The sequence below is a fragment of the Artemia sp. Qi Xiang Cuo genome, chromosome 5 (assembly GCF_049724085.1).
Source record: "Artemia sp. Qi Xiang Cuo chromosome 5, ASM4972408v1, whole genome shotgun sequence".
NCBI lineage: Eukaryota > Metazoa > Arthropoda > Branchiopoda > Anostraca > Artemiidae > Artemia > Artemia sp. Qi Xiang Cuo.
Window position 1 is genome coordinate 79,678,915 of NC_142798.1, and position 20,774 is coordinate 79,699,688.

The 20,774-nt window shown below is 36.2% G+C and overlaps 1 protein-coding gene and 1 long non-coding RNA gene across 2 annotated transcripts in view; one reads left to right on the forward strand and one right to left on the reverse strand.

Moving 5' to 3' along the window:
• The window catches only part of LOC148952579 (putative G protein-coupled receptor CG31760), a 578,976-nt gene that overhangs the window by 549,118 nt on the left and 9,084 nt on the right, over window positions 1-20,774 (reverse strand). Inside the window, exon 2 of the mRNA XM_089089961.1 lies at window positions 15,725-16,217. Within this exon, the coding sequence (XP_088946087.1) occupies window positions 15,725-16,217 (493 nt within the window). The remainder of the gene's footprint in view (window positions 1-15,724; window positions 16,218-20,774) is intronic.
• The window catches only part of LOC148952582 (uncharacterized), an 85,159-nt gene that overhangs the window by 23,381 nt on the left and 41,004 nt on the right, over window positions 1-20,774 (forward strand). The gene's annotated exons all lie outside the window — the stretch shown is intronic.

The window sequence follows — 20,774 nt, forward strand, 5'->3', positions numbered from 1 at the left end:
CAAAATGGCTATCTCAAAATTTTTATTGGATGTGTTTGGGGAAATGACGGGCGTGTGGGGGGGGGGGGGCTAGTTGCCCTACAATCAATTTCGACTATAAAAAGGGCACTAGCCCTTTGAATTTCCAATTGAATGAGCCCGTTTTGAAGTTTCTACGACAACACCTTCTATAAAAACCTTATATGCCCCCAGGGCATAACTTAAAACCCTTTCCCTGAGGGTTGTGGGGGAGTATTCCCCTGAGGATTGTGGGGGTTTTGGGGGGAATGATGGGCAGGGGGCTAGGTGCCCTCCCTATCACTTTCGACTATTAAAAAGGGCACTAGCTCTTTGAATTTTCAATCGAATGAGCCTGTTTTGAAGTTTCTACGACATCGCCTTCTATACAAACTTTAAATGCCCCCAGGACATAACTTAATTGGATGTGTTGGGGGGAATGATGGGCGTAAGGGGGGGATAGTTGCCCTCCAATCACTTTCGACTATTAAAAAGGACACTAGCCACTCCAATTTCGAATCGAATGAGTCTTTTCGGAAGTTTCTACGACAACTCGTTCGATACAAAGAGCCCGGGTATGGAGAAAAAAAAAACACATTGTACCAACATCGTTCTTTACTTAGGCAGCCCTAGCGCGCTGCCTATGATGGATCTTTAACCGCAAGAATTACTGTTGCCAACCAGCAAGACCTTTTCAAGTATGGATTTTTAATCACAAGATGCTATTTTTGTTTCTTTACATTAAAAAAAAAAAATTCCAGGAATATCCTGGAAAGTTTTCTCAGGTTTTTGGTATAATGAAGTTCGAAATCTCACCTTGTTTACAAACTTAAAGGTAAATATGACAGTGTCAATGAGGTTCTTGTCCCATTGTTATTTTTTCTAAGTACAATGAGTATAATCAAGCTCATGTCATTAGTACAGTACCTCAATAATGTTTTTTCTTTATTAGAAAAAATGAGAAAAAAGGGGTACTACTTTTATTTCATAATTATGCCTCCAAATTAATTAGAAAAAAAGAGAAATTCAACAAAGCAAACAAAAAGGACACATAAATTGTCCAGTTCAGTTTGTAAGACCCATTCAGCTTGTAAGACATTCAGTTAAACCCATTCAGTTCGTAAGACAACAATCAAAAGAGAAAATAAATGGTTGGTTTTCTTTCTAGATTATTACGAATAATTACTATTTTAATAGCACTGTGTATTAATAGACTATTAATCTATTATACTTTTTAAACAGATTTGCCGATTACAACCATATATTTAGTAAATTATGATGGAACTCTGGTAAAGACAAGGGCGAGAGCTGGTTTTGCTACGGAGTTAACAGGGTTGTGTATTGATGTTCTACTGTAGAATCTTTAATGTCTTGAAAATTACGATAAGAACGAGTTTTGCTCGTCATTACAAACTGCTCTTACTGGAGATCGTTTTTTAAAGATCGATCAAAAGGAAAGATACAAAATCCGTCATGTCAGTAAAATTATGTCAGTAAATATGTCAGTAAAATTAGGAGCGCTATAGCGCTACCTAAGTAAAGAGCGATGTGGGCACAATATATTTTTTACTTTTAATTTTTTTTTTTTTTTTGGTTTTAGATCAGGGCACTTCATATTCAAGGAGTTGTCGCAGAAACTTAAAAAAGGGATCATTCGATTGAAAATTGAAATGGCTAGTGTCGTTTTTAATATTCGAAAGTGATTAGAGGGCAACTAACCCCCCTTCAACCCTCACAATTTCTCCAAAAACATCCAATCATATTTTGAGATAGCTATTTTAATGAACGTAATTGAAAGGCCCGAAAACTATGTCTTTGAGGATGATATCCCAACACAACCCTCAGGGCAAGGATTGTAAGTTATGCCCTGAGGGCATATAAGGTATATATAGAAAGGATGACCGTATAAACTTCAGAAGGGGCTCTTTGGATTGGTTTTTGGAAGTTCTAGTGCCCTTTTAAGATTCAGAGTGATAGTAGGGTGGATAACCCTCCCCCCCCCCCCACACATCTCATATTGTCCCAAAATGCATCTGACAGAAATTTTGAGATGATCATTTGTTGTCTTATAAACTTTAAAAAGTGCTCATTTGATTGGAAATTGAAAGGGCTAGTGCCTTTTCAATAGTCAAAAGCGATTGGAGGGCAACTAACCCCCCTCCCACGCACACTATTTTCCCAAACACATCCAATCAAAATTTTGAGATAGCCATTTTGTTCAACATAATGGAAAGGTCCGGAAAATATGTCTTTTAGGATGACAACCACCCACAGCCCTCAGGGCAAGGGCTGTAAGTTATGCTCTGGTGGCATATCAGGTTTGTATAGAGTGATCTTATAAACTTTGGAGGGGGCTCAATGAACTGGTAAGCAGAATTTCTAGTGTCCTTTCTAAGATTCAAAAGGATCAGAGGGTGGATACCCCCCCCACCTCGTATTTTCCCGAAATGCATCTGATAGAAATTTTGAGATGGCCATTTGTTGTTGTAGAAACTTCGAAAAAGGCTCATTCGATTGGAAATAGGAAGGGCTGGTGCTCTTTTTATTAGTCAAAAGTGATCGGAGGGAAATAAACTCCCGCCACACCTATCATTTTCCAAAACAAATCTAATCAAAATTTTGAGATAGCATTTTGTTTAGCGCAGTTGAAAGGTCTGAGAATTATGTATTTGAGGATTACAGCCCCCTTCCCCACAGCCACTAGTGCAAGGGCTGTAAGTTACTCCCCAAGGGCTGTAAGGTTGATCTGGAATGGGTGGTCGTAAAAACCCCGGAATGGGCTCATTTGATTAGAAATAAGATGTTCTATTGCCCTTTTTATGAGTCAGAGTGATCGGAGGACAGCCACACATCCCCCCACATCGTATTTTTCGCAAATGCATCTGATAGAAATTCTGAGATATTCATTTGTTCAAAATAATCCAAAGATCATATAATAAGGCCTCTGGGGTTGACAAAATCCCCCAAAGCCTTGGTAAGGGGTAAGGGATGTAAGTTTTGCCCCAGGGGCATTTAAGGTTCTTATGAAAGGGGTGGTTGTTTGAACTTTAGAAGAGGATCATTTGATTGGAAATGTATAGCTCTAGTTCCCTTTCAACAGTCAAATATTATGGAAAGCAACAAGCCAACCCTCCTCCCTGACATTCTCTTTTCCCAAAACGCTTTTAATTGAAATTGTGAGACAGCCATTTTGTTACCAATAGTCCATTTTGTTACATTGTGTAAATAATACACAATTTATTATTATTATTATTATTATTATTTGGTTTTAGACCAGGGTACTTTGTATCAAAGTAGTTGTCTTTGAACCTTCGAAAAGGGCTTATTCGATTGAAAATTGAAATGGCTAGTCCCCTTTTAACAGTCAAAGGCGACTGGAGGGCAGCTAAAATCCCTCCAACGTGCATCATTTCCCCAAACAAATCCAATCAAAATTTTGAGATAGCCATTTTGTTTAACGTAGTTGAAAGGTCCAGAAATTACGTCTTTGAGGATAACAATCCCCTTACAACCCTTAGGGCAAGGGTTGTAAATAATGCCAAGGGGGCATATAAGGTTTGTATAGATAGGGTGATCGGAAAAACTCCAAAGAGGGCTCTTTGGATTGATAATCAGAAGTTCTAGTGCTCTTTTCAAGATTTAGAGTGATTGGAGGGTAGATATCAACCCCATACACCTTGTATTTTCCCGAAATTCAACTTATAGAAATTTGAGATGGCCATTTGTTGTCGTAGAAACTTCGAAAGAGGATCATTCGATTGGAAATAGAAGGGACTAGTACGCCTTTTAATAGTCAAAAGGGATTGGAGGGGAACTAATCCCCCTCACACTCCCACCATTTCCCCAAAAACAACCAATCCAAATTTTGAGATAGCTATTTTGTTCTGCGTAGTTAAAAGGTCCAAAAATTATGTCTTTGAGGATGGCAACTTCCCCACCACCCTTGGGACAAGGGTTATAAGATAGGACCTTGGGGCATATAAGGTTCTTAAAGAAAGGGTGGTCGTATAAACTTTAGAGGCGCCCACGGGGATGCTAATCAGAAGTTTTAGCACCCTTTTCAAGATTCAAGGTGATTGGAGGGTGGATACCACCCACACCTCGTATTTTCCCGAAATAAATTTGATAAAAATTTTGAGATGGCCGTTTGTTGTCGAAGAAACTTCAAAAAATGCTTATTCGATTGGAAATTGAAAGAACCTTTTTTAATGGTCAAAAACGATTGGAGGGCAACAAGAGGTATTAAGGATGAGGCAACCTCCTTCATAATTGCATTAATTATTACCATTATCATTTCTTGAAAGTTCATAATTAATTTACTTAGTCATTCATAAATTACACCCGTTTGACAACCCATATGCACATAACATGCTTTGATTTAGTTCAACACCCCTCAACATTCCTTGAAAGATTCACCTTAATGCCCTTCGTATTTTGGGAAAGTAGCAGTCAAACATGCAGACATTTTCTCAATAACATATCAAACAGTTCGTGGTAACGAACTGTAAGTAAGGAGCGACCCGGCTCAATGGTAACCGAAACTCTAGAAAACGGAATTTTAATATCAATAGATACATCAAAATAATCATATTTTAATGCTGATTTTAAATATATAAGTTTCATCAAGTTTAATCCTACCCATCAAAAGTTACGTGCCTGAGAAAATTTAGCTGATTTTTGAAAAAAGGGTAAAAGACCCCCTAAAAGTAATAGAAACTTAATGAAAATCACACCATCATATTCCGCGTATCAGAGAACCCTATTGTAGAGGTTTAAGATCCTATCTACATAAATGTGGAATTTTGCATTTTTTGCCAGAAGAAAGGTCACGGATGCGTGTTTATTTGTTTTTTTTTTGTTTTTTTTCCCCAGGGGTGATCGTATCGACCCAGTGGTCCTAGAATATCGTAGGAGGGCTCATTGGAATGGAAATTAAAAGTTCTAGTGCCCTTTTTAAGTGACCAAAAAAATGGATGGCAACTAAGCCCCCTTCCACGCTCATTTTTTCCCAAAGTCTCCCGACCAAAATTTTGAGATAGCCATTTTGTTCAGCATGATCGAAAATATAATAACTATGTCTTTTAGGATGACTTAACCCTCCGAAGTCCCCGGGGGAGGGCTGAAAGTTGTGAACTTTACCCAATGTTAACATATAGTTTGGTTATTCAGAAGTATACAGACGTTTTCAGGGAGGATTTTTTCTGGTAATGGGGGGGGGGGGTCGGGGGTTATGTGGGAGGATCTTTCCATGAAGGAAGTTTTCATGGGGGAAGGGACATTGCTATGAAGGGGGCGCCGAATTTCCCAGTATTATTTAAAAAAAAGATCAGAAATTATATAAAAAAACAAGTTTTTCAACTGAAAGTAAGGAGCAACATCAAAACTTAAAACGACAGAAAACAATACGTTTATGATTGGGTTCACCCCCTAGTCAATACCTCGCTTTTTAAGTCAAAGATTTTTTAGTACTTTCATAAGAGCTATTTATTCTAACTAACGTAATTTGTGATTAAGGGGTCATTTTTAAAGAATTGGAACAAAATTTTAGCTTAAAGAGCAAGGTATTGAATAGGGGGCGAACCCTCTAATATACGTATTAAAAATATATGAATATAGAAGTTCGTTGCGTAAGTTAATTCGTAAGTTACGTATATTTATTACTAATAAAAACGTTCGTAAATAAAATTAAACAAGTCTCGAGAAAGCTATTTAACCATATAAAAGTAAAATTAATATTCAAATTTTGTTTTAATTATTCATGTACAGTAAGCTAAAATCAAAACCTTCATTAATTTAGAAACGATCAAAAATTAAATAAAAAAAACAAGTTTTTTTAACAGAAAGTAATGAACTACGTCAAAACTTGAAACGAACAGAAATTATTCCGTGTATGAAAGGGACTGTTCCCTCCTCAACGTCTCGCTCTTTACGCTAAAGTTTGACTTTCTCACAACTCTATTTTTTTAAACAATAAAAACTTTAGCGTAAAGAGTCAGGTGTTGAGGAGGGGACAGCCCCTTTCATATACGGAATAATTTCGGTTCGTTTTAGGTTTTAACGTCGTTCCTTACTTTCAGTTAAAAAAACTTTTTTATTTATTTAATACTATATGTAACAATGATCAAAATACCTAACATACAGCCCTTGCCTTTAGGCCTCGAGGGGGGGGGGCATTCCCAAACACATAATTGCTGAACTTTTCAACAATGCTGAAGAAAATAGATGTCTCAAAACTTTGCTTGGATGTTTGGTTTTGGGAAATGATGGAAAGGGAAATTTGAACTAAGTTAAAAGACGCTATGTGCCTTCACATTGTAAAAACAGCGCATCTCAAGAATTGATTTGAGTAATACTTGACTTTTTTTTTAGTTTTACTTACATAATAAAAAAAAACTATTACAGATATAAATCGCTACGCTAGGGAAAAATCTCAATTTTGTTAACGCTTAGCGATTAACTACATAAACATTCCTAAAGGCATCTTAAATTAATAACAATAATCATATTAAAAAAAATACATAAATATTCCTAGAAGTATCCTAGACTAATTAAAATAAAAATGAAAAAAGAAAACCAACAAAAAAAACCATCACCTTCTACAAACACCCCCAGGGTAGCAACCACCATGCAAACGCAACTCCATCCACACCCACCCCTTCAACCGACTCCTCCCTCCAGCCATATAGCCCACTCAAATCCTCCCCTCAAAAAAAAAAACAACTAAATCCCCAATAAATACTCTTCTAATCTTTTTTTTTAACCGTGGGAGATGCTCAGCCGCCCTAACACTCACAGGAAGCAAATTCCATTCAGAAGGGCCAAAATATTCCAAGTAAAACTAGATCTTACACTGTTTTCAATATCCACAACCAAGTAATCGCATCTACTTGTATCATACTCAGGGTTACCACCCGGTTAAAAAAAAAAAAAAACAGAGATTATGGGGATTTTCTGGTTGATTTAGTGATTTTCTTAGATAAACTAGTGATTTATGTGCAAATTTAGCAATTTTTTAGCTTTGGTAATATACAAAATCGCTAGAAATAGTGATAAATCACTAGGATAGCAATTTTGTTTCAAAATAGTCTAAAAATCATATAACAAAGCCTTGGGGGCTGATACAAACCCCCAGAGCCTGGGGACAAGGGTTGTTAGTTGTGCACCGGGGCGTATAAAGTTTTTAGGGAAGGGGGGCCGTAGTTCCACTCTCTTTTAAGAGTCAAACTTAATAGGGGGACTAATTTCCCCCCCCCCCCCCTATTTTCCCCAAACACATCGGATTGAAATTGTGACATGGCCATTTTGTTAAAAATAGCCAAAAAACATATAACGATACCTCCAGGGATGACACAGCCCCCAGAGCCACGAGGCAAAGGTTGTGAGTTATACCCTAGGGGCACATAAGGTTTTTATATAATGCGTGGGTGTATAAACTTCAGCTGAGGCTTATTTGATTATAAACTAGAAGTTATAGCACCATTTTAAGAGTCAAATGTGATTTGAGGGCAACCAGTGATATGAAACTAAACATCCATATGATATATGTTATTACAGAATATTATTAAATTATTGCAAAATGTAGCGTGCAAAGAATACGTTCCGGTCAAATATGCTCCATTCTTATGCGAATGCCAACTCCACGTGCAATTGATGCTTCCACGAAAGATTAGAATCAATATGGAAGCCAAGGTACTGTAATGATTTAATTTGTACAACAGGCTTTTTACACAATAGGAGTTTGCCACTTGCATCAACAGAATCACCACTACATAATGTCAGTAAAAACGTCTTCTTTGCATCCACCCACAGCAAATTTAAACTCCTAAACACCTCCGGTTTTTTGAGAGCATTATTATCTTTTATTATTATATCATCGACTGATTTTGCAAATACTGTTAGCGCAGTGTCATCCTCAAATGAAGTAATATATACATTCTACATATAGAAGCGCATCATGTCCACGTAAACTAGATAAAGTAAAGGGCCCAGCACAGAGCCCTGAGGCACACCACACTTCTCAGGAAAATTCGATGAAACTACACCATTTAAAACGACTTTAAGTTACCTACCGTACAGATACCTCTCAAACCATCTTAGACAAATTCCATTTATTTCAAAAATTCTTATTCGATGAAGCAATACTTGGTAGTCAAACGTTTCAAACGCTTTTCTAATGTCAGTGAAAATAGACATAGGTACGTTACCTGAGTTTAATGCACAGTTAACACTTTGAACCAGGTGCTGTAAGGCGTGCGTCGTGGAATGACCATTACGTAACCCAAACTGTGTCTGACTCAAAGTCCTATTCATCTGAAGGAAATTATATAGCCGTTTATATACTAGTTTCTCCAGTTTCTTTGAAAAGATAGATAAAACTGATATGGTTCTCCAGTGTTCTATATCTGCCTTTGTGAAATGGAATGAACTTCGCCACCTTAAACTGCACCGATAAACTTCCCTTTTCTAGGGAAAGATTAATGATAAAAACTAGAGAGGGAAGAATATATCCAAAAATCACTTTAAGAGCTCGAAGGGACAACCCTTAACACCGGCAGAATTAGACTTAAGTGACTGCACAACTTTACGCACTTCTTCACTCGTGCATGGCTGAAATTCCATATTTAATGTTTCACCACGGACGTCATAATAGTATTACAGTTCACTTCATTCTATTTATTGCTAACACTAGATTGCAACTTGGAGCCAATATTCAAGAAAAATTAGCAAACTTATTTACAATTTCAGTTGAATCACCACAGTTTCAGTTCAATTAAGTTGAAACTTTTAGTAAATACTTAAAGGGGAAGATCATTTCACCAAAAGGCAATATGTACACACTACAGCTAATATTACTGTTACTGCTTTATTCACTACTAATGCTACTACTTCTATTGCAACTACTTGTAGGGCTAAGAGCACTGAGATGAACATTTTTAAGAAGTATATGAACATGTATATTATTAAATAAAAAAAAGCAAGTTTTTTCAACTGATAGTAAGGAGCGACATTCAAACTTAAAACGATCAAAAATTATTCCGTATATGAAAGGGGCTGTCCCCTCCTCCACGCCTCGCTCAATACGCTAAAGTTTTTTGTTATTTATAAAAATAGAGTTCTGAGACAGAGTCAAAATTTAGCTTAAAGAGCGAGGCATTGAGGAGGGGACAACCCCTTTCATATACGGAATAATTTCTGTTCGTTTTAAGTTATAATGTCGCTCCTTACTTTCAGTTTAAAAAACTTGTTTTTTATTTAATTTCTGATCGTTTTTTAGTTAATGCAGCTTTTATTTGCATAAAAATTTTACTTTTCTTTTGCTAAATGGATGTCTTTACAAATTAACTTACGTAACTAACTTCTATATTCGTATATTTCTCTTCTGGCAAAAAATACAAAGTTGTAGATTTTTGCAGATATAAGCTTGAAACCTATGTAAAAGGGTTTACTGATACGCTGAATCTGACAGTTTGATTTTCATTAAAATTCTTTCACTTGTAGGGGATGTTTCCCCCCTCTTTAAAAAATCGAGTAAATTTTCCCAGGCTCGTAGCCTTTGATGAGTAATACTAAACTGAATAAAATTTATATATTTAGAATGAGCATTATAAACACATTCTTTTGATACATTTATTGACATCAAAATTCCGTTTTTAAAAGTTTCGATTACTATTGAGCCGTATCGCTTGTTTTTATTGTTTTTTTTTATTACGCATATGTTATAACGTATATGAGGGGGTTCTCCCATTAGTAAAGACCACGCACTTGCATTTAAAAGTTAAAAAAAATTTGATTCACAAAACCCATAATCACAACGGCCGGTTAATTTGAATATAGAGCTCTTTTGAAAGCACTTAAAAAAAAAAACTGTAGCGTAAAGAGCGAGGTATTGACTTGGGGGAGAACCCCCTCACATTAGTTATAATTTCTGTTCGTTTTAAGTTCTAATATTCCTTCTTACATTTCAGTTGAAAAAACTTGTTTTTTTTATTTAATTTCTGATCGTTTTTTAAATAATGCTTGGAAATCCGGCGCCCCCTTCATAGACATGTCCCTTACCCCAAGGAAACATCCTCCACGGAAGTTTTCTCCAGAGTAACCCCCGCCTCTAGCCCCCAGCCCCCTCCTGAAAATATCCTTCCTGAAAATGGTTGTTTACTTCCCAATAACCATTAAATAATGCTGGCAAGTCCGGCGCCCCCTTCATGGCACTTTCCCTTCCCCCATTAAACCTTCCTTCATGAACAGATCCTCCAACAAAACCACCGACCCCCCCATACCTCCCACAAACAGAAAAAAAAACCTCCTTAAAACTTCTGTATACTTCCCAATAACCAATACTTTATGTTAACATTGGGTAAAGTTCATAACTTTTAGCCCTCCCTCTGGGAACTTCGGGTATTAAGTCATCCTAAAAGACATATTTATCATATTTTCGACCATGCTGAACAAAATGGCTATCTCAAAATTTTGATCAGATGATTTTGGGAAAAAAATAAGCGTGGGAGGGGGCCTAGTTGCCCTCCAATTTTTTTGATCACTTAAAAATGGCACTAGAACTTTTAATTTTCGTTAGAATGACCGATATTCTAGGACCACTGGGTCGATACAATCACCCATGGGAAAAACAGAACAAAAAACAAACAAATAAAAACGCACCCGTGATCTTTCTTCTGGCAAAAAATGTAAAATTCCATATTTGTGTAGATAGGAGCTTGAAACCTCTACAGTAGGGTTCTCTGATACGCTGAATATGATGGTTTGATTTTCATTAAGTTTCTATAACTTTTAGGGGGTCTTTCCCCCTTTTTTTGAAAATCAGCCAAATTTTCTCAGGCGCGTAACTTTTGATGGGTAACACTAAACTTGATGAAAGTTATATATTTGAAATCAGCATTGAAATATGATTCTTTTGATATATCTATTGGTATCAAAAACCCGTTTTCTAGAGTTTCGGTTACCATTGAGCCGGGTCGCTCCTTACTTACAGTTCGTTACCACGAACTGTTTGATTAATAGGACATACCAGCAATGTCATAGCAATGGCTAATTCTATAAAGTCAAAACTTCCAGGACTTGATGAGAGGGGTTTTCAACTGACAACTGACCGAAAGACAATACATGAATACTACTGCTTCTACTAGGACTACTGCTAGCACTATTAGTACTACCACTAGTAACACCAATACTTCTACTGTGACTACTACTACAACTATTCCTAATGGTATGAAGGTGATTTTTAAGGAATTTTGAGGAGGGAAGGTGAACTGAATTACAACACGCCGTCTGTATGCAGTTTCTCAAACTGTATTTTGTTTTAGATACAAAATAAATTGAGTTTTTTTTACTACAGCAGGTAAGATTAGTTTTTTTTTGCTTCATTGAGGTTTACAGGGTTCCGTCTATTTGCCCTGAATAGTTTAGGCTACAAATGTAAACAATACAAATGTAAGGTTCATTTCCTGGCGGCACATATCAGTGCAGCCGAAATTAGTTTCATAACATTGTCGTTATAAATTATTTTTGCTTTCTTTTGACAAGTCGGTCTCAAGCACTTAATGCATTGTTTTTTTTTGTCTTTTTAGTAATTGAGGCATAAATCTGAAAATCAGGAATAAATTGACAGAGTTATCAAAATCAAACTTGCATAGTTTGATGTTTTAAAATTGGTATTAAAATTGGTATTTTATACCAATTTTAAAGCTTTCATTTAAGCAGAGCTAATTAAAAGCACACTTCAAGAGCAAGTCACGTTTGACCACGTATTAAATATACTAAGTCAGCTGAATGACTAAATGAGAGAAAACAGAAAAATATTGCACTTATTTTCCGGCAATTACAAATCGTAGTGTAAACTTCCGAAAATCACCTGTTCGAGAATAAATTTTAATCCGATCGATAATCACCTATCTGTTTTTTTCCAAGTATCCATCCACATTAAAAAGTTTTCGGGCTTTTTTTGGGATCCAATTTGGCCCAACAATTTTTTTTGTAACACTTCAGGTTTCTCTTGGCCGAGAGAATTACGGCAATAAATCTCAAACTGACCAAGAAGAAGAATTTTTTTTGCCCACTCCTAGGCTTCTAACACCCTTCCCCTCCAAAAAATTTGATCTTCTTAGACCAACAGTGATTATTTAGACTTCCAAGCCAATCATAAAAAAAACTTTTTCGGCTTTTTTCAAGACCCCTGTCTTGGAGAGGGATCATATCCCCAGAGTAAAACTTTTATTGCACATTAGGGTCCAGTTGGCCAAGGGAATTATAGTTTTATATTTGGATTAATTTGTTGCCTCTTTTTGAGGGTTATTTTTCCTGTCAACCAAATGATCTTTGTGTTTCTTTTGTGAATTTGGGTCCAATTGATGTAAGACATTTCAGATATAAGTTTCAAACCAGACAAAAATGGTTTTGACACTTTTTAAGGGGGGGGGGACCATACCCTTAATCTAAATATTTTGTGCAACAAGGTTCCCAAGGCTTAAAAGCTTAAGGTTGTAAAATTAAGCAGCAAGTAAAATAGTTTAATAGCTCTTTTTTAAGGGAACAATTTAAGATTTGAGCTAATCGAAAAAAAAAGAATTGTTTTAATAAGGTTTGACATAAAGTTTGGAATCCATAACTTCAAGCCAAATGAAAATTTTTTTCACTCCTTTTTGGGGGATGCATTTTTGAGGGGGTCCATCCGTTTAAACCAAAGTTTGTCATGAACACTGCGGTCCCCTTGCCCTGGTACTTGCGGTTTTAAGTTACAAGCCTTCATGAACAACAGTACATCGGTCATTTTTAGGGCTCCATTTCCATTCAAACAGCTTTTTGGTTCTTCTGGGGGAATCAATATATTTTTTTTATCACTCATTTTGATTTGGGCCTTCTTAATCAAAAGACTTAAGGAAACGAGTTTTGAGCTGACCAGATAAAAGTTTGTTAACCTTTTTGGGGACCTTTTTGGGAACACACTTTTTGGGGACCATGCCCCAAAGTTAATTTTTTAGATAAGGTCCCCCTTGGCCCAGTAATTTACGGCTGTAAGTCTTCAACTGGTCAGGGGAAGCAATTTTTTGACCCGTTTCAGGGCATCCTAAGTCCCATCTCCCTTCAAATAATTATTTTTTTACCCTTGGCCCAGACAGCTATTCTTGAAAGTTTTAAAACAATCGAAAATAAGGTTTTAGAACCTTTTTCCTGCCCCATATTTGAGAGGCTAAATGTTATTTTCGTTTTTTATTTTTTCATCAGAGCTTGGATCCTATGGCACAAGCAGTTAAGGATTTTGAGTTTCAAGCCGATCAAAATTAAAATGATCTTTGTGGAATCCCATTTGTTTGTGGGGCCACACCACCAAACTAAGATGTTTTTTTCACATCAGGGTCTCCTTGGCTGGGCCCAGAGACTTACAGTTTAAGTTTCAAGTCCTGTTTTGCATCTCTTTCAGGAGAACTAACTGCTGTTTTATATTTATCCTTCCGCATTTAAGTCCCTTTATGTCAAGGACTTAAGAATGTAGTTTTTAGGGAATTAGAAAAACTTTTTGGCTTTTCGGGGCCTCATTTTGAGGGGGCCAGTAACCCCAAACAATTTTTTTACATTGGGCTCCTCTTGTACCATGAATTAACAGCTATGTGGTTGTAAGTGATCAAAGCAAAAAAAAAAAAAAAAAAAAAATGGACTGATTTTGGCCACCCTAGCAGCTCATTCTCCTCCCCCAATATTATAAGTGCTATTCTTAGCCTAAAAAAAGGACCTACGGAAGTTTTGATCCAATTTGACACCTAAGATCAGACCTTCTCCATCCCCCATTTTATGGTATAAGACCTGAATATAAAAATATGGTAATTATATTATCCATAAAGTTCGCCCTAGGGCCACTGGATGTTACGTCATCTCTGAAGGCACAGTTATTAAGTTTTGAATATTCTAAAAAAATAGCTTTCTAAAAACTTTGATCGGATGTATTGGAGGATTGCTGGAGGCTGGTACCTAGATGGGGCATGGGAGGGAGGTTAGTTTCTATCCAATTCCTTTTTACTTTAAAAACGGCGCTATAACTCTAAATTAACAATTGAAAAAAGCCACCTTTAAATTCCTAGGACCACCCAGCTCATGCGAAGTGGTTGGAAAAATGAACGAAGAAAAAAATACAGCGAAGACATATAGTTCTTTTCTACGGCAGTGCTAGAGCGGTGCCTTTGAAAGAACAGTATAAACTAACATTTTCGATCGAGGATTCCCTTCCTCAACTCTCTATGACAAAACTATTATCTATAATGATCCCAGGAGAAATAAAAAAAATGATATTGAGAGACACATCGCTTTTTACTAAGTCTGTGATACTACGCTGACTGTTATTGGACTAAATGCGAAATGTTACCATATTGGTTACTGCTGAAATGATTCTTCGGTTACAGGATTTTTTTTGAAATTTTAAAATTGTTTCAACAGCCTAAGGGAGAAAAAATATTTCAGAATTCTGCAGAATAAAGCAATATGATTACAAAATTAAAGAAAGAGAGTTTTTCGTGAATATCACCTATTTTATAAGCTCCTCCTTGTGACAGCTTTGGTAGTCTGCCGTTTTCAGAATATGCGATATTTTACCCAATATTTTTTTCGGAGAATGAGGGGAGTCTCTGTCCCTCTGACTGGAACAAGATTCTGTTACACGCCTCTTAGTGATTTATCTATCTCAATGTTTTTCTCACTGATTGCTAGATGAGATATATGCCATTCCTGGGACATATATCACATAATGATTTCTAGGGGGCGGGGCAAGTAGTTCATTTCTAAGGGGGTTTCAAATAATCTTGGGGGACTTCTAACTAAGAATAGCATCCAAAGAATAGCTTTTTTATATAAAGATCAATATCTTTAATATAAACATCTAACCCCACGAACCTGAGAAAAAAATACTTCCAAAATATTAGATTTGACCATTATGTATTGCAACGACAATTTTCACGGCCAATCAAGAAAATTTAAACAGTTGTCTATTTAAAAATCGCAAAAGATGAGACTCGCTTGATATAACATCACCTTAAGCTGGGCAAAAAGCTGGCTAAAACTGCTGGCCAAAAAGCTTCTGCTACCTTTAATATTTGGCAAACAAATGGCTACATTAACACTGTCCAATACTTTTGCAGATCTTCATAGCGAGTGTAATTTAAATCGCCTTACCTTTCTGTGTTGTGTGAAAGAACAGCACCTGAAGAATACAAAGGAGCTGTGTATGACATTTGCCATTGATTTTTCAAGCACCAAAAATAAGGGTAAGTCCACCAGCCCAAAAAAGTACCATTGGAAATATTGGCCTTACCTTTCTGTGTTGTGTGAAAGAACAGCACCTGAAGAATACAAAGGAGCTGTGTATGACATTTGCCATTGATTTTTCAAGCACCAAAAATAAGGGTAAGTCCACCAGCCCAAAAAAGAACTATTGGAAATATTGGCCTTACCTTTCTGTGTTGTGTGAAAGAACAGCACCTGAAGAATACAAAGGAGCTGTGTATGACATTTGCCATTGATTTTTCAAGCACCAAAAATAAGGGTAAGTCCACCAGCCCAAAAAAGAACAATTGGAAATATTGGCCTTACCTTTCTGTGTTGTGTGAAAGAACAGCACCTGAAGAATACAAAGGAACTGTGTATGACATTTGCCATTGATTTTTCAAGCACCAAAAATAAGGGTAAGTCCACCAGCCCAAAAAAGAACTATTGGAAATATTGGCCTTACCTTTCTGTGTTGTGTGAAAGAACAGCACCTGAAGAATACAAAGGAACTGTGTATGACATTTGCCATTGATTTTTCAGGCACCAAAAATAAGGGTAAGTCCACCAGCCCAAAAAAGTACCATTGGAAATATTTGGCATAAACTTGCTCGAGTTCCACCCAGCTGGAAAGTAGTTGTCAACAAACCAGGGGACTTGTGAATCACTTGAAATTTCACCTCCTTCAGATGCTATTCCATAACCTTTGTCTACTATATTAATAGGTATCCCATATTTTGCAAGAACAGCTTCAGTTCTTTCCAGTGTTTCCTGCTCGACTTTAATTCTGTCTATAATCTTTTTCACAATGGGCCCGGGAAATGTAGTCTCTGCTTTTTCAACAAATGCTTCGTAGACGGTATGCAGCTGTTGATTCTCCTCAACAGCAAAAACGATTACTCTTGCCAATATTATACTTCGATCGGTGACTAAATTTCTGATTAATGAATTCAGCAAATCTGAAAACAGGAGGTTTGATTAATTTGGAGAGCTACAAAAGCCAAAGAGCCATCATTTACAATAATGATTACACAACCTTTGAATGAGGTAGGGGAAATCGAAGGTGAAGAATAACAAGAAAATACTACCTGAAAATGAACTTATTTCAAGTTGTGACAAAAATGTAATTCATTGATAAATATATTTCTTTGTTTTCATCAATTTACAGATAAAAATTAATTAAATAAACATAGCCGCTACTAGAAGGTCAAATGATCTGTTTGCAGTGGCTCAATTAAATAATCAAATTCCAATCCTTATCCAGGATTTTATGTTTAGGAGGGGGTAGTTTTTCGGGGGGGGGGAGGGGGGCTATTATAATTTTTTTAATACATCAAAAATTTGTTTGTATTGAATTGGTTACATTTTTATAAGTCATAAGAAATTTCAGGGGGGGGGGAGGGGTCCAACCCTCTACCCCCGTGGATACAGTCTTGATAAAATCATATCATCAACAGCACAAAAATAAAGACAGGAAAATAGGGGGGGGAAACTAAACCATGATCTTCACAAGAAAACTGCTCTCAACTATATATCGACTAAGGAGAATCTGACCTACAATTTAAACAAAGAGACAAATTCAGAGCCCCCTAGTGGTGCCTGAGAGGCTATCCCAGAGGGTTAGAGCCACGTCATGGAAACCATAGGCTGATTTTGATGTATTTTTCTTCTGATATACTTTCTTATTCGCGTTCTAAGGAATTGTCAACTGATTAATTTATGACTGACAAGAAGATAAATGAAACAGAAAAAATTCTCCTAGACTGTTGACCTTGGCAATGCAGTTTCCAGGATTTGAGGTGGATTCTAAGCCATATTTTGATTTTTCCGGGCTTTTTTTCAAAATAGAAGCTTTTTTCCTGAATATTCCAAGTCCTACAATTAGGAAATGAGCAGATGGGAGAGTTTGGAAACACACCGTCAGACTGTGATTTTGGTGGTACATTTGAATTTTAGTTTTACCACCAAGTTTTTTTTTTTTTTAATTGTACGAGGAATCAGTATCCAAAAGGGGTGAATAACAGAGATGGGGGTCTAGAAAGCGCTTACAGGCTTTACTTCATTTTTGTAGATCTATTACTGAAAATTTCATTCGTCTGGCACAACATCTTTTACGGTTAAGAAAAGCCCAAGCAATGCCCAATGGGGGGGGGGGTGGGGTTTACACAAAAAACTTAAAAAGCGCATACGAAATTTGTTTATATCAGTTTTTGTTACCTTTTTACAAGTTACACAAACATTTCAGGAGGGGGGGGGTTCATACCAACCTCTAGGTAATATATATATATATATATATATATATATATATATATATATATATATATATATATATATATATATATATATATATATATATATATATATATATATATATATATATATATATATATATATATATATATATATATATATATATACAGGGTGGGCGAAAAGTAACTCCCTATTTTAAATTACTTATAAATTGTATATAATTTGTTACTGCTTGTGGACTCACCCGCTACACAGTGCGAACTGTGCTCAAGAAAGAGTTGAACTGCCGTACGTGGAAGCCGCACTACTGCCAATCACTCTCGGATGAGGACTGTGACATTCACATGGAGTTTGGAGAAATCATGCTGGCTTGGCATGAAGAGTGGCCCCATCTCTTCCGCAACATCCTCTGGACTGATGAGGCTGTGTTTCACGTCGGAGGCTTTGTCAACCGTCACAACTGCCACTACTGGGCAGGAGAGGATCCTATGATGACAGTTGAAAAACAGCAAAATTGACCCAAAGTAACGGTGTGGTGTGGTATCACCTCAGATCAGCTTGTGGGCCCATTTCTTCTACGCAACGCCATGAATGCTGAAAGATACCATGATTTGCTGTGTGAAAGAGTCTGGCCAGTTGTCAGCACATGCGAGAACATCGACGAGTTGATTTTTAAGCAAGATGGCACCCCACCACACTATGCTCTTGTTGTCCGCGAACGGCTAGATGCTCGATTTCCGGGGCGTTGGTTGGGACGTCGTGGTCCAAATGAATGGCCATCCAGGAGCCCGGATTTGACACCCTGCGACTTTTTTCTTTGGGGTAGGGTAAAGGAAGAAGTCTACCGCTCCAAACCAAAGACACTCGAAGAACTGGAGGATTGAATTAAGGGAGTCATGTCCACCATCCCAGCGGAGTTTCTGAGAAAGTCAGTGGATGCCATTCCTGAACGTTTGCAGCAGCTGGTGGAAAGATCTGGGGCACATATTGAATTTTAGAGATAACTTACCATTTATGCCTACCTTGTATGAAAAATTTTTTTGAGAATAAATAAATATAATGTACATTGTTTTATTAATCAAAATAGGGAGTTACTTTCCGCCCACCCGGATATATATATATATATATATATATATATATATATATATATATATATATATATATATATATATATATATATATATATATATATATATATATATATATATATATATATATATATATATATATATATATATATATATATATATATATATATATATATATATATATATATATATATATATATATATATATATATATATATATATATATATATATATATATATATATATATATATATATATACGTATTTGTATACGTGTATGTGTAGACTGACCTGTCCTCCCTCCCCAGCAACATTAAATACCAAGGATTTTGGGTGGGTATGAGGATATTCCGTTCTGCACATTAAACTTGAGCCGCAAATGGACAGAATTGAATTGTACTTAATTTAATTACTAGAACTCTGACATGAAAGGACCACTTCCTTTCTTTCTCCCTTCCCTGAAGCTGTTTTCCAAATAAACAACCTTATCCTAGCGTCAATCAATGAAGAAAAGGAAGACTGATAGAAAAATTCCCTGTGAAGACGTTCAGATACGGCTACCACGATAATGTTCATTAGTCTATTTTGACATCTGCTTGGAGCTTTCTGAAAACTTTACTCAAACATAATATAAATTCTATGTTTTAGAGGATATACTGTCTGAAAACACGCCAGTGTTACTATTGTTCATTTTTCTTATAGTATCAAACAGTTCTTGGTAACGAACTGTAAGTAAGGAGCGACCCGGCTCAATGGTAACCGAAACTCTAGAAGAAGGGATTTTGATACCAACAAATACATCAAAAGAATTAGATGTTATTGCTGATTTCAAATATATAAGTTTCATCAAGTTTAGTCCTACCCATCAAAAGTTATGCGCCTGAGAAAATTTGAATGATTTTAGAAAAAAGGAGGAAAGACCCCCTAAAAGTTATAGAACCTTAATGAAAATCACACCATCATATTCAAAGTATCAGAGAATCCTACTGTAGAGGTTTCAAGCTCCTATCTACAAAAATGTGGAATTTTGCATTTTTTGCCAGAAGAAAGATCACGGATGCGTGTTTACTTTTTTTTTGCTTTTTCCAGGGGTGATCGTATCGAACCAGTGGTCCTAGAATATCGTGGGTGGGCTCATTGGAACAACAATTAAAAGTTCTAGTTCCATTTTTTAGTGACCAAAAAAATGGAGGGCAATTAGGCCCCCTCGAACGCACATTTTTTCCCAAAGTCACCCGATCAAAATTTTGAGATAGCCATTTTGTTCAGCATGTCCGAAAATATGATAATTATGTTTATTTTAGGATGACTTAATCTCCCGAAGTCCCCGGGGGGAGGGCTGAAAGTTATGAACTTTACCCCATGTTAACATATAGTATTGGTTATTGGGAAGTATGAAGACGTTTTCAGGGTGGATCTTTTTCTGGTAGGGGGGGAAGAAGGGGGTAGGTCGGGGGTTATTTGGGAGGATCTTTCCATGAAGGGAGTTTTCAATGGGGAAGGGAAATTGCTATGAAGGGGGCGCCGGATTTCCCAGCATTATTTAAAAAAAGATCAGAAATTAAATAAAAAAAAACAAGTTTTCCAACTGAAAGTAAGGAGCAACATCACAACTTAAAACGAACAGAAAATATTACGTATATGATTGGGTTCACCCCCTAGTCAATACCTTGCTCTTTAAGCCAAAGATTTTTTAGTACTTTCATAAGAGCTATTTACTCTAATTAATGGCCTTTGTGGTTTAGGGGTCATTTTTAAAGAATTGGAAAACAAATTCAAACTTTAGCTTAAAGAGCAAGGTATTGACTAGGGGGCGAACCGCCTAATATACGTATTAAAAATATATAATATAGAAGTTCGTTACGTAAGTTAATTCGAAAGTTACGTATATTTATTACTAATAAAAACATTCGTAAATAAATTAAACTAAACGTAAATAAAATTCGTAAAATAAATTCGTAAAATATAATTAAAGTTTCGAGAAAGCCATTTAACCAAATAAAAGTAAAATTAATATGAAAATTTTGCTGTAATTATTCATGTACGGTGAGCCAAAATCAAAAACTGCATTAATTCAAAAAAGTTCAAAAATTAAATGAAAACAAGTTTTTTTATCCGAAAGTAAGGAATGACGTTAAAACTTAAAACGAACAGAAATTATTCTGTATATGAAAGGGGC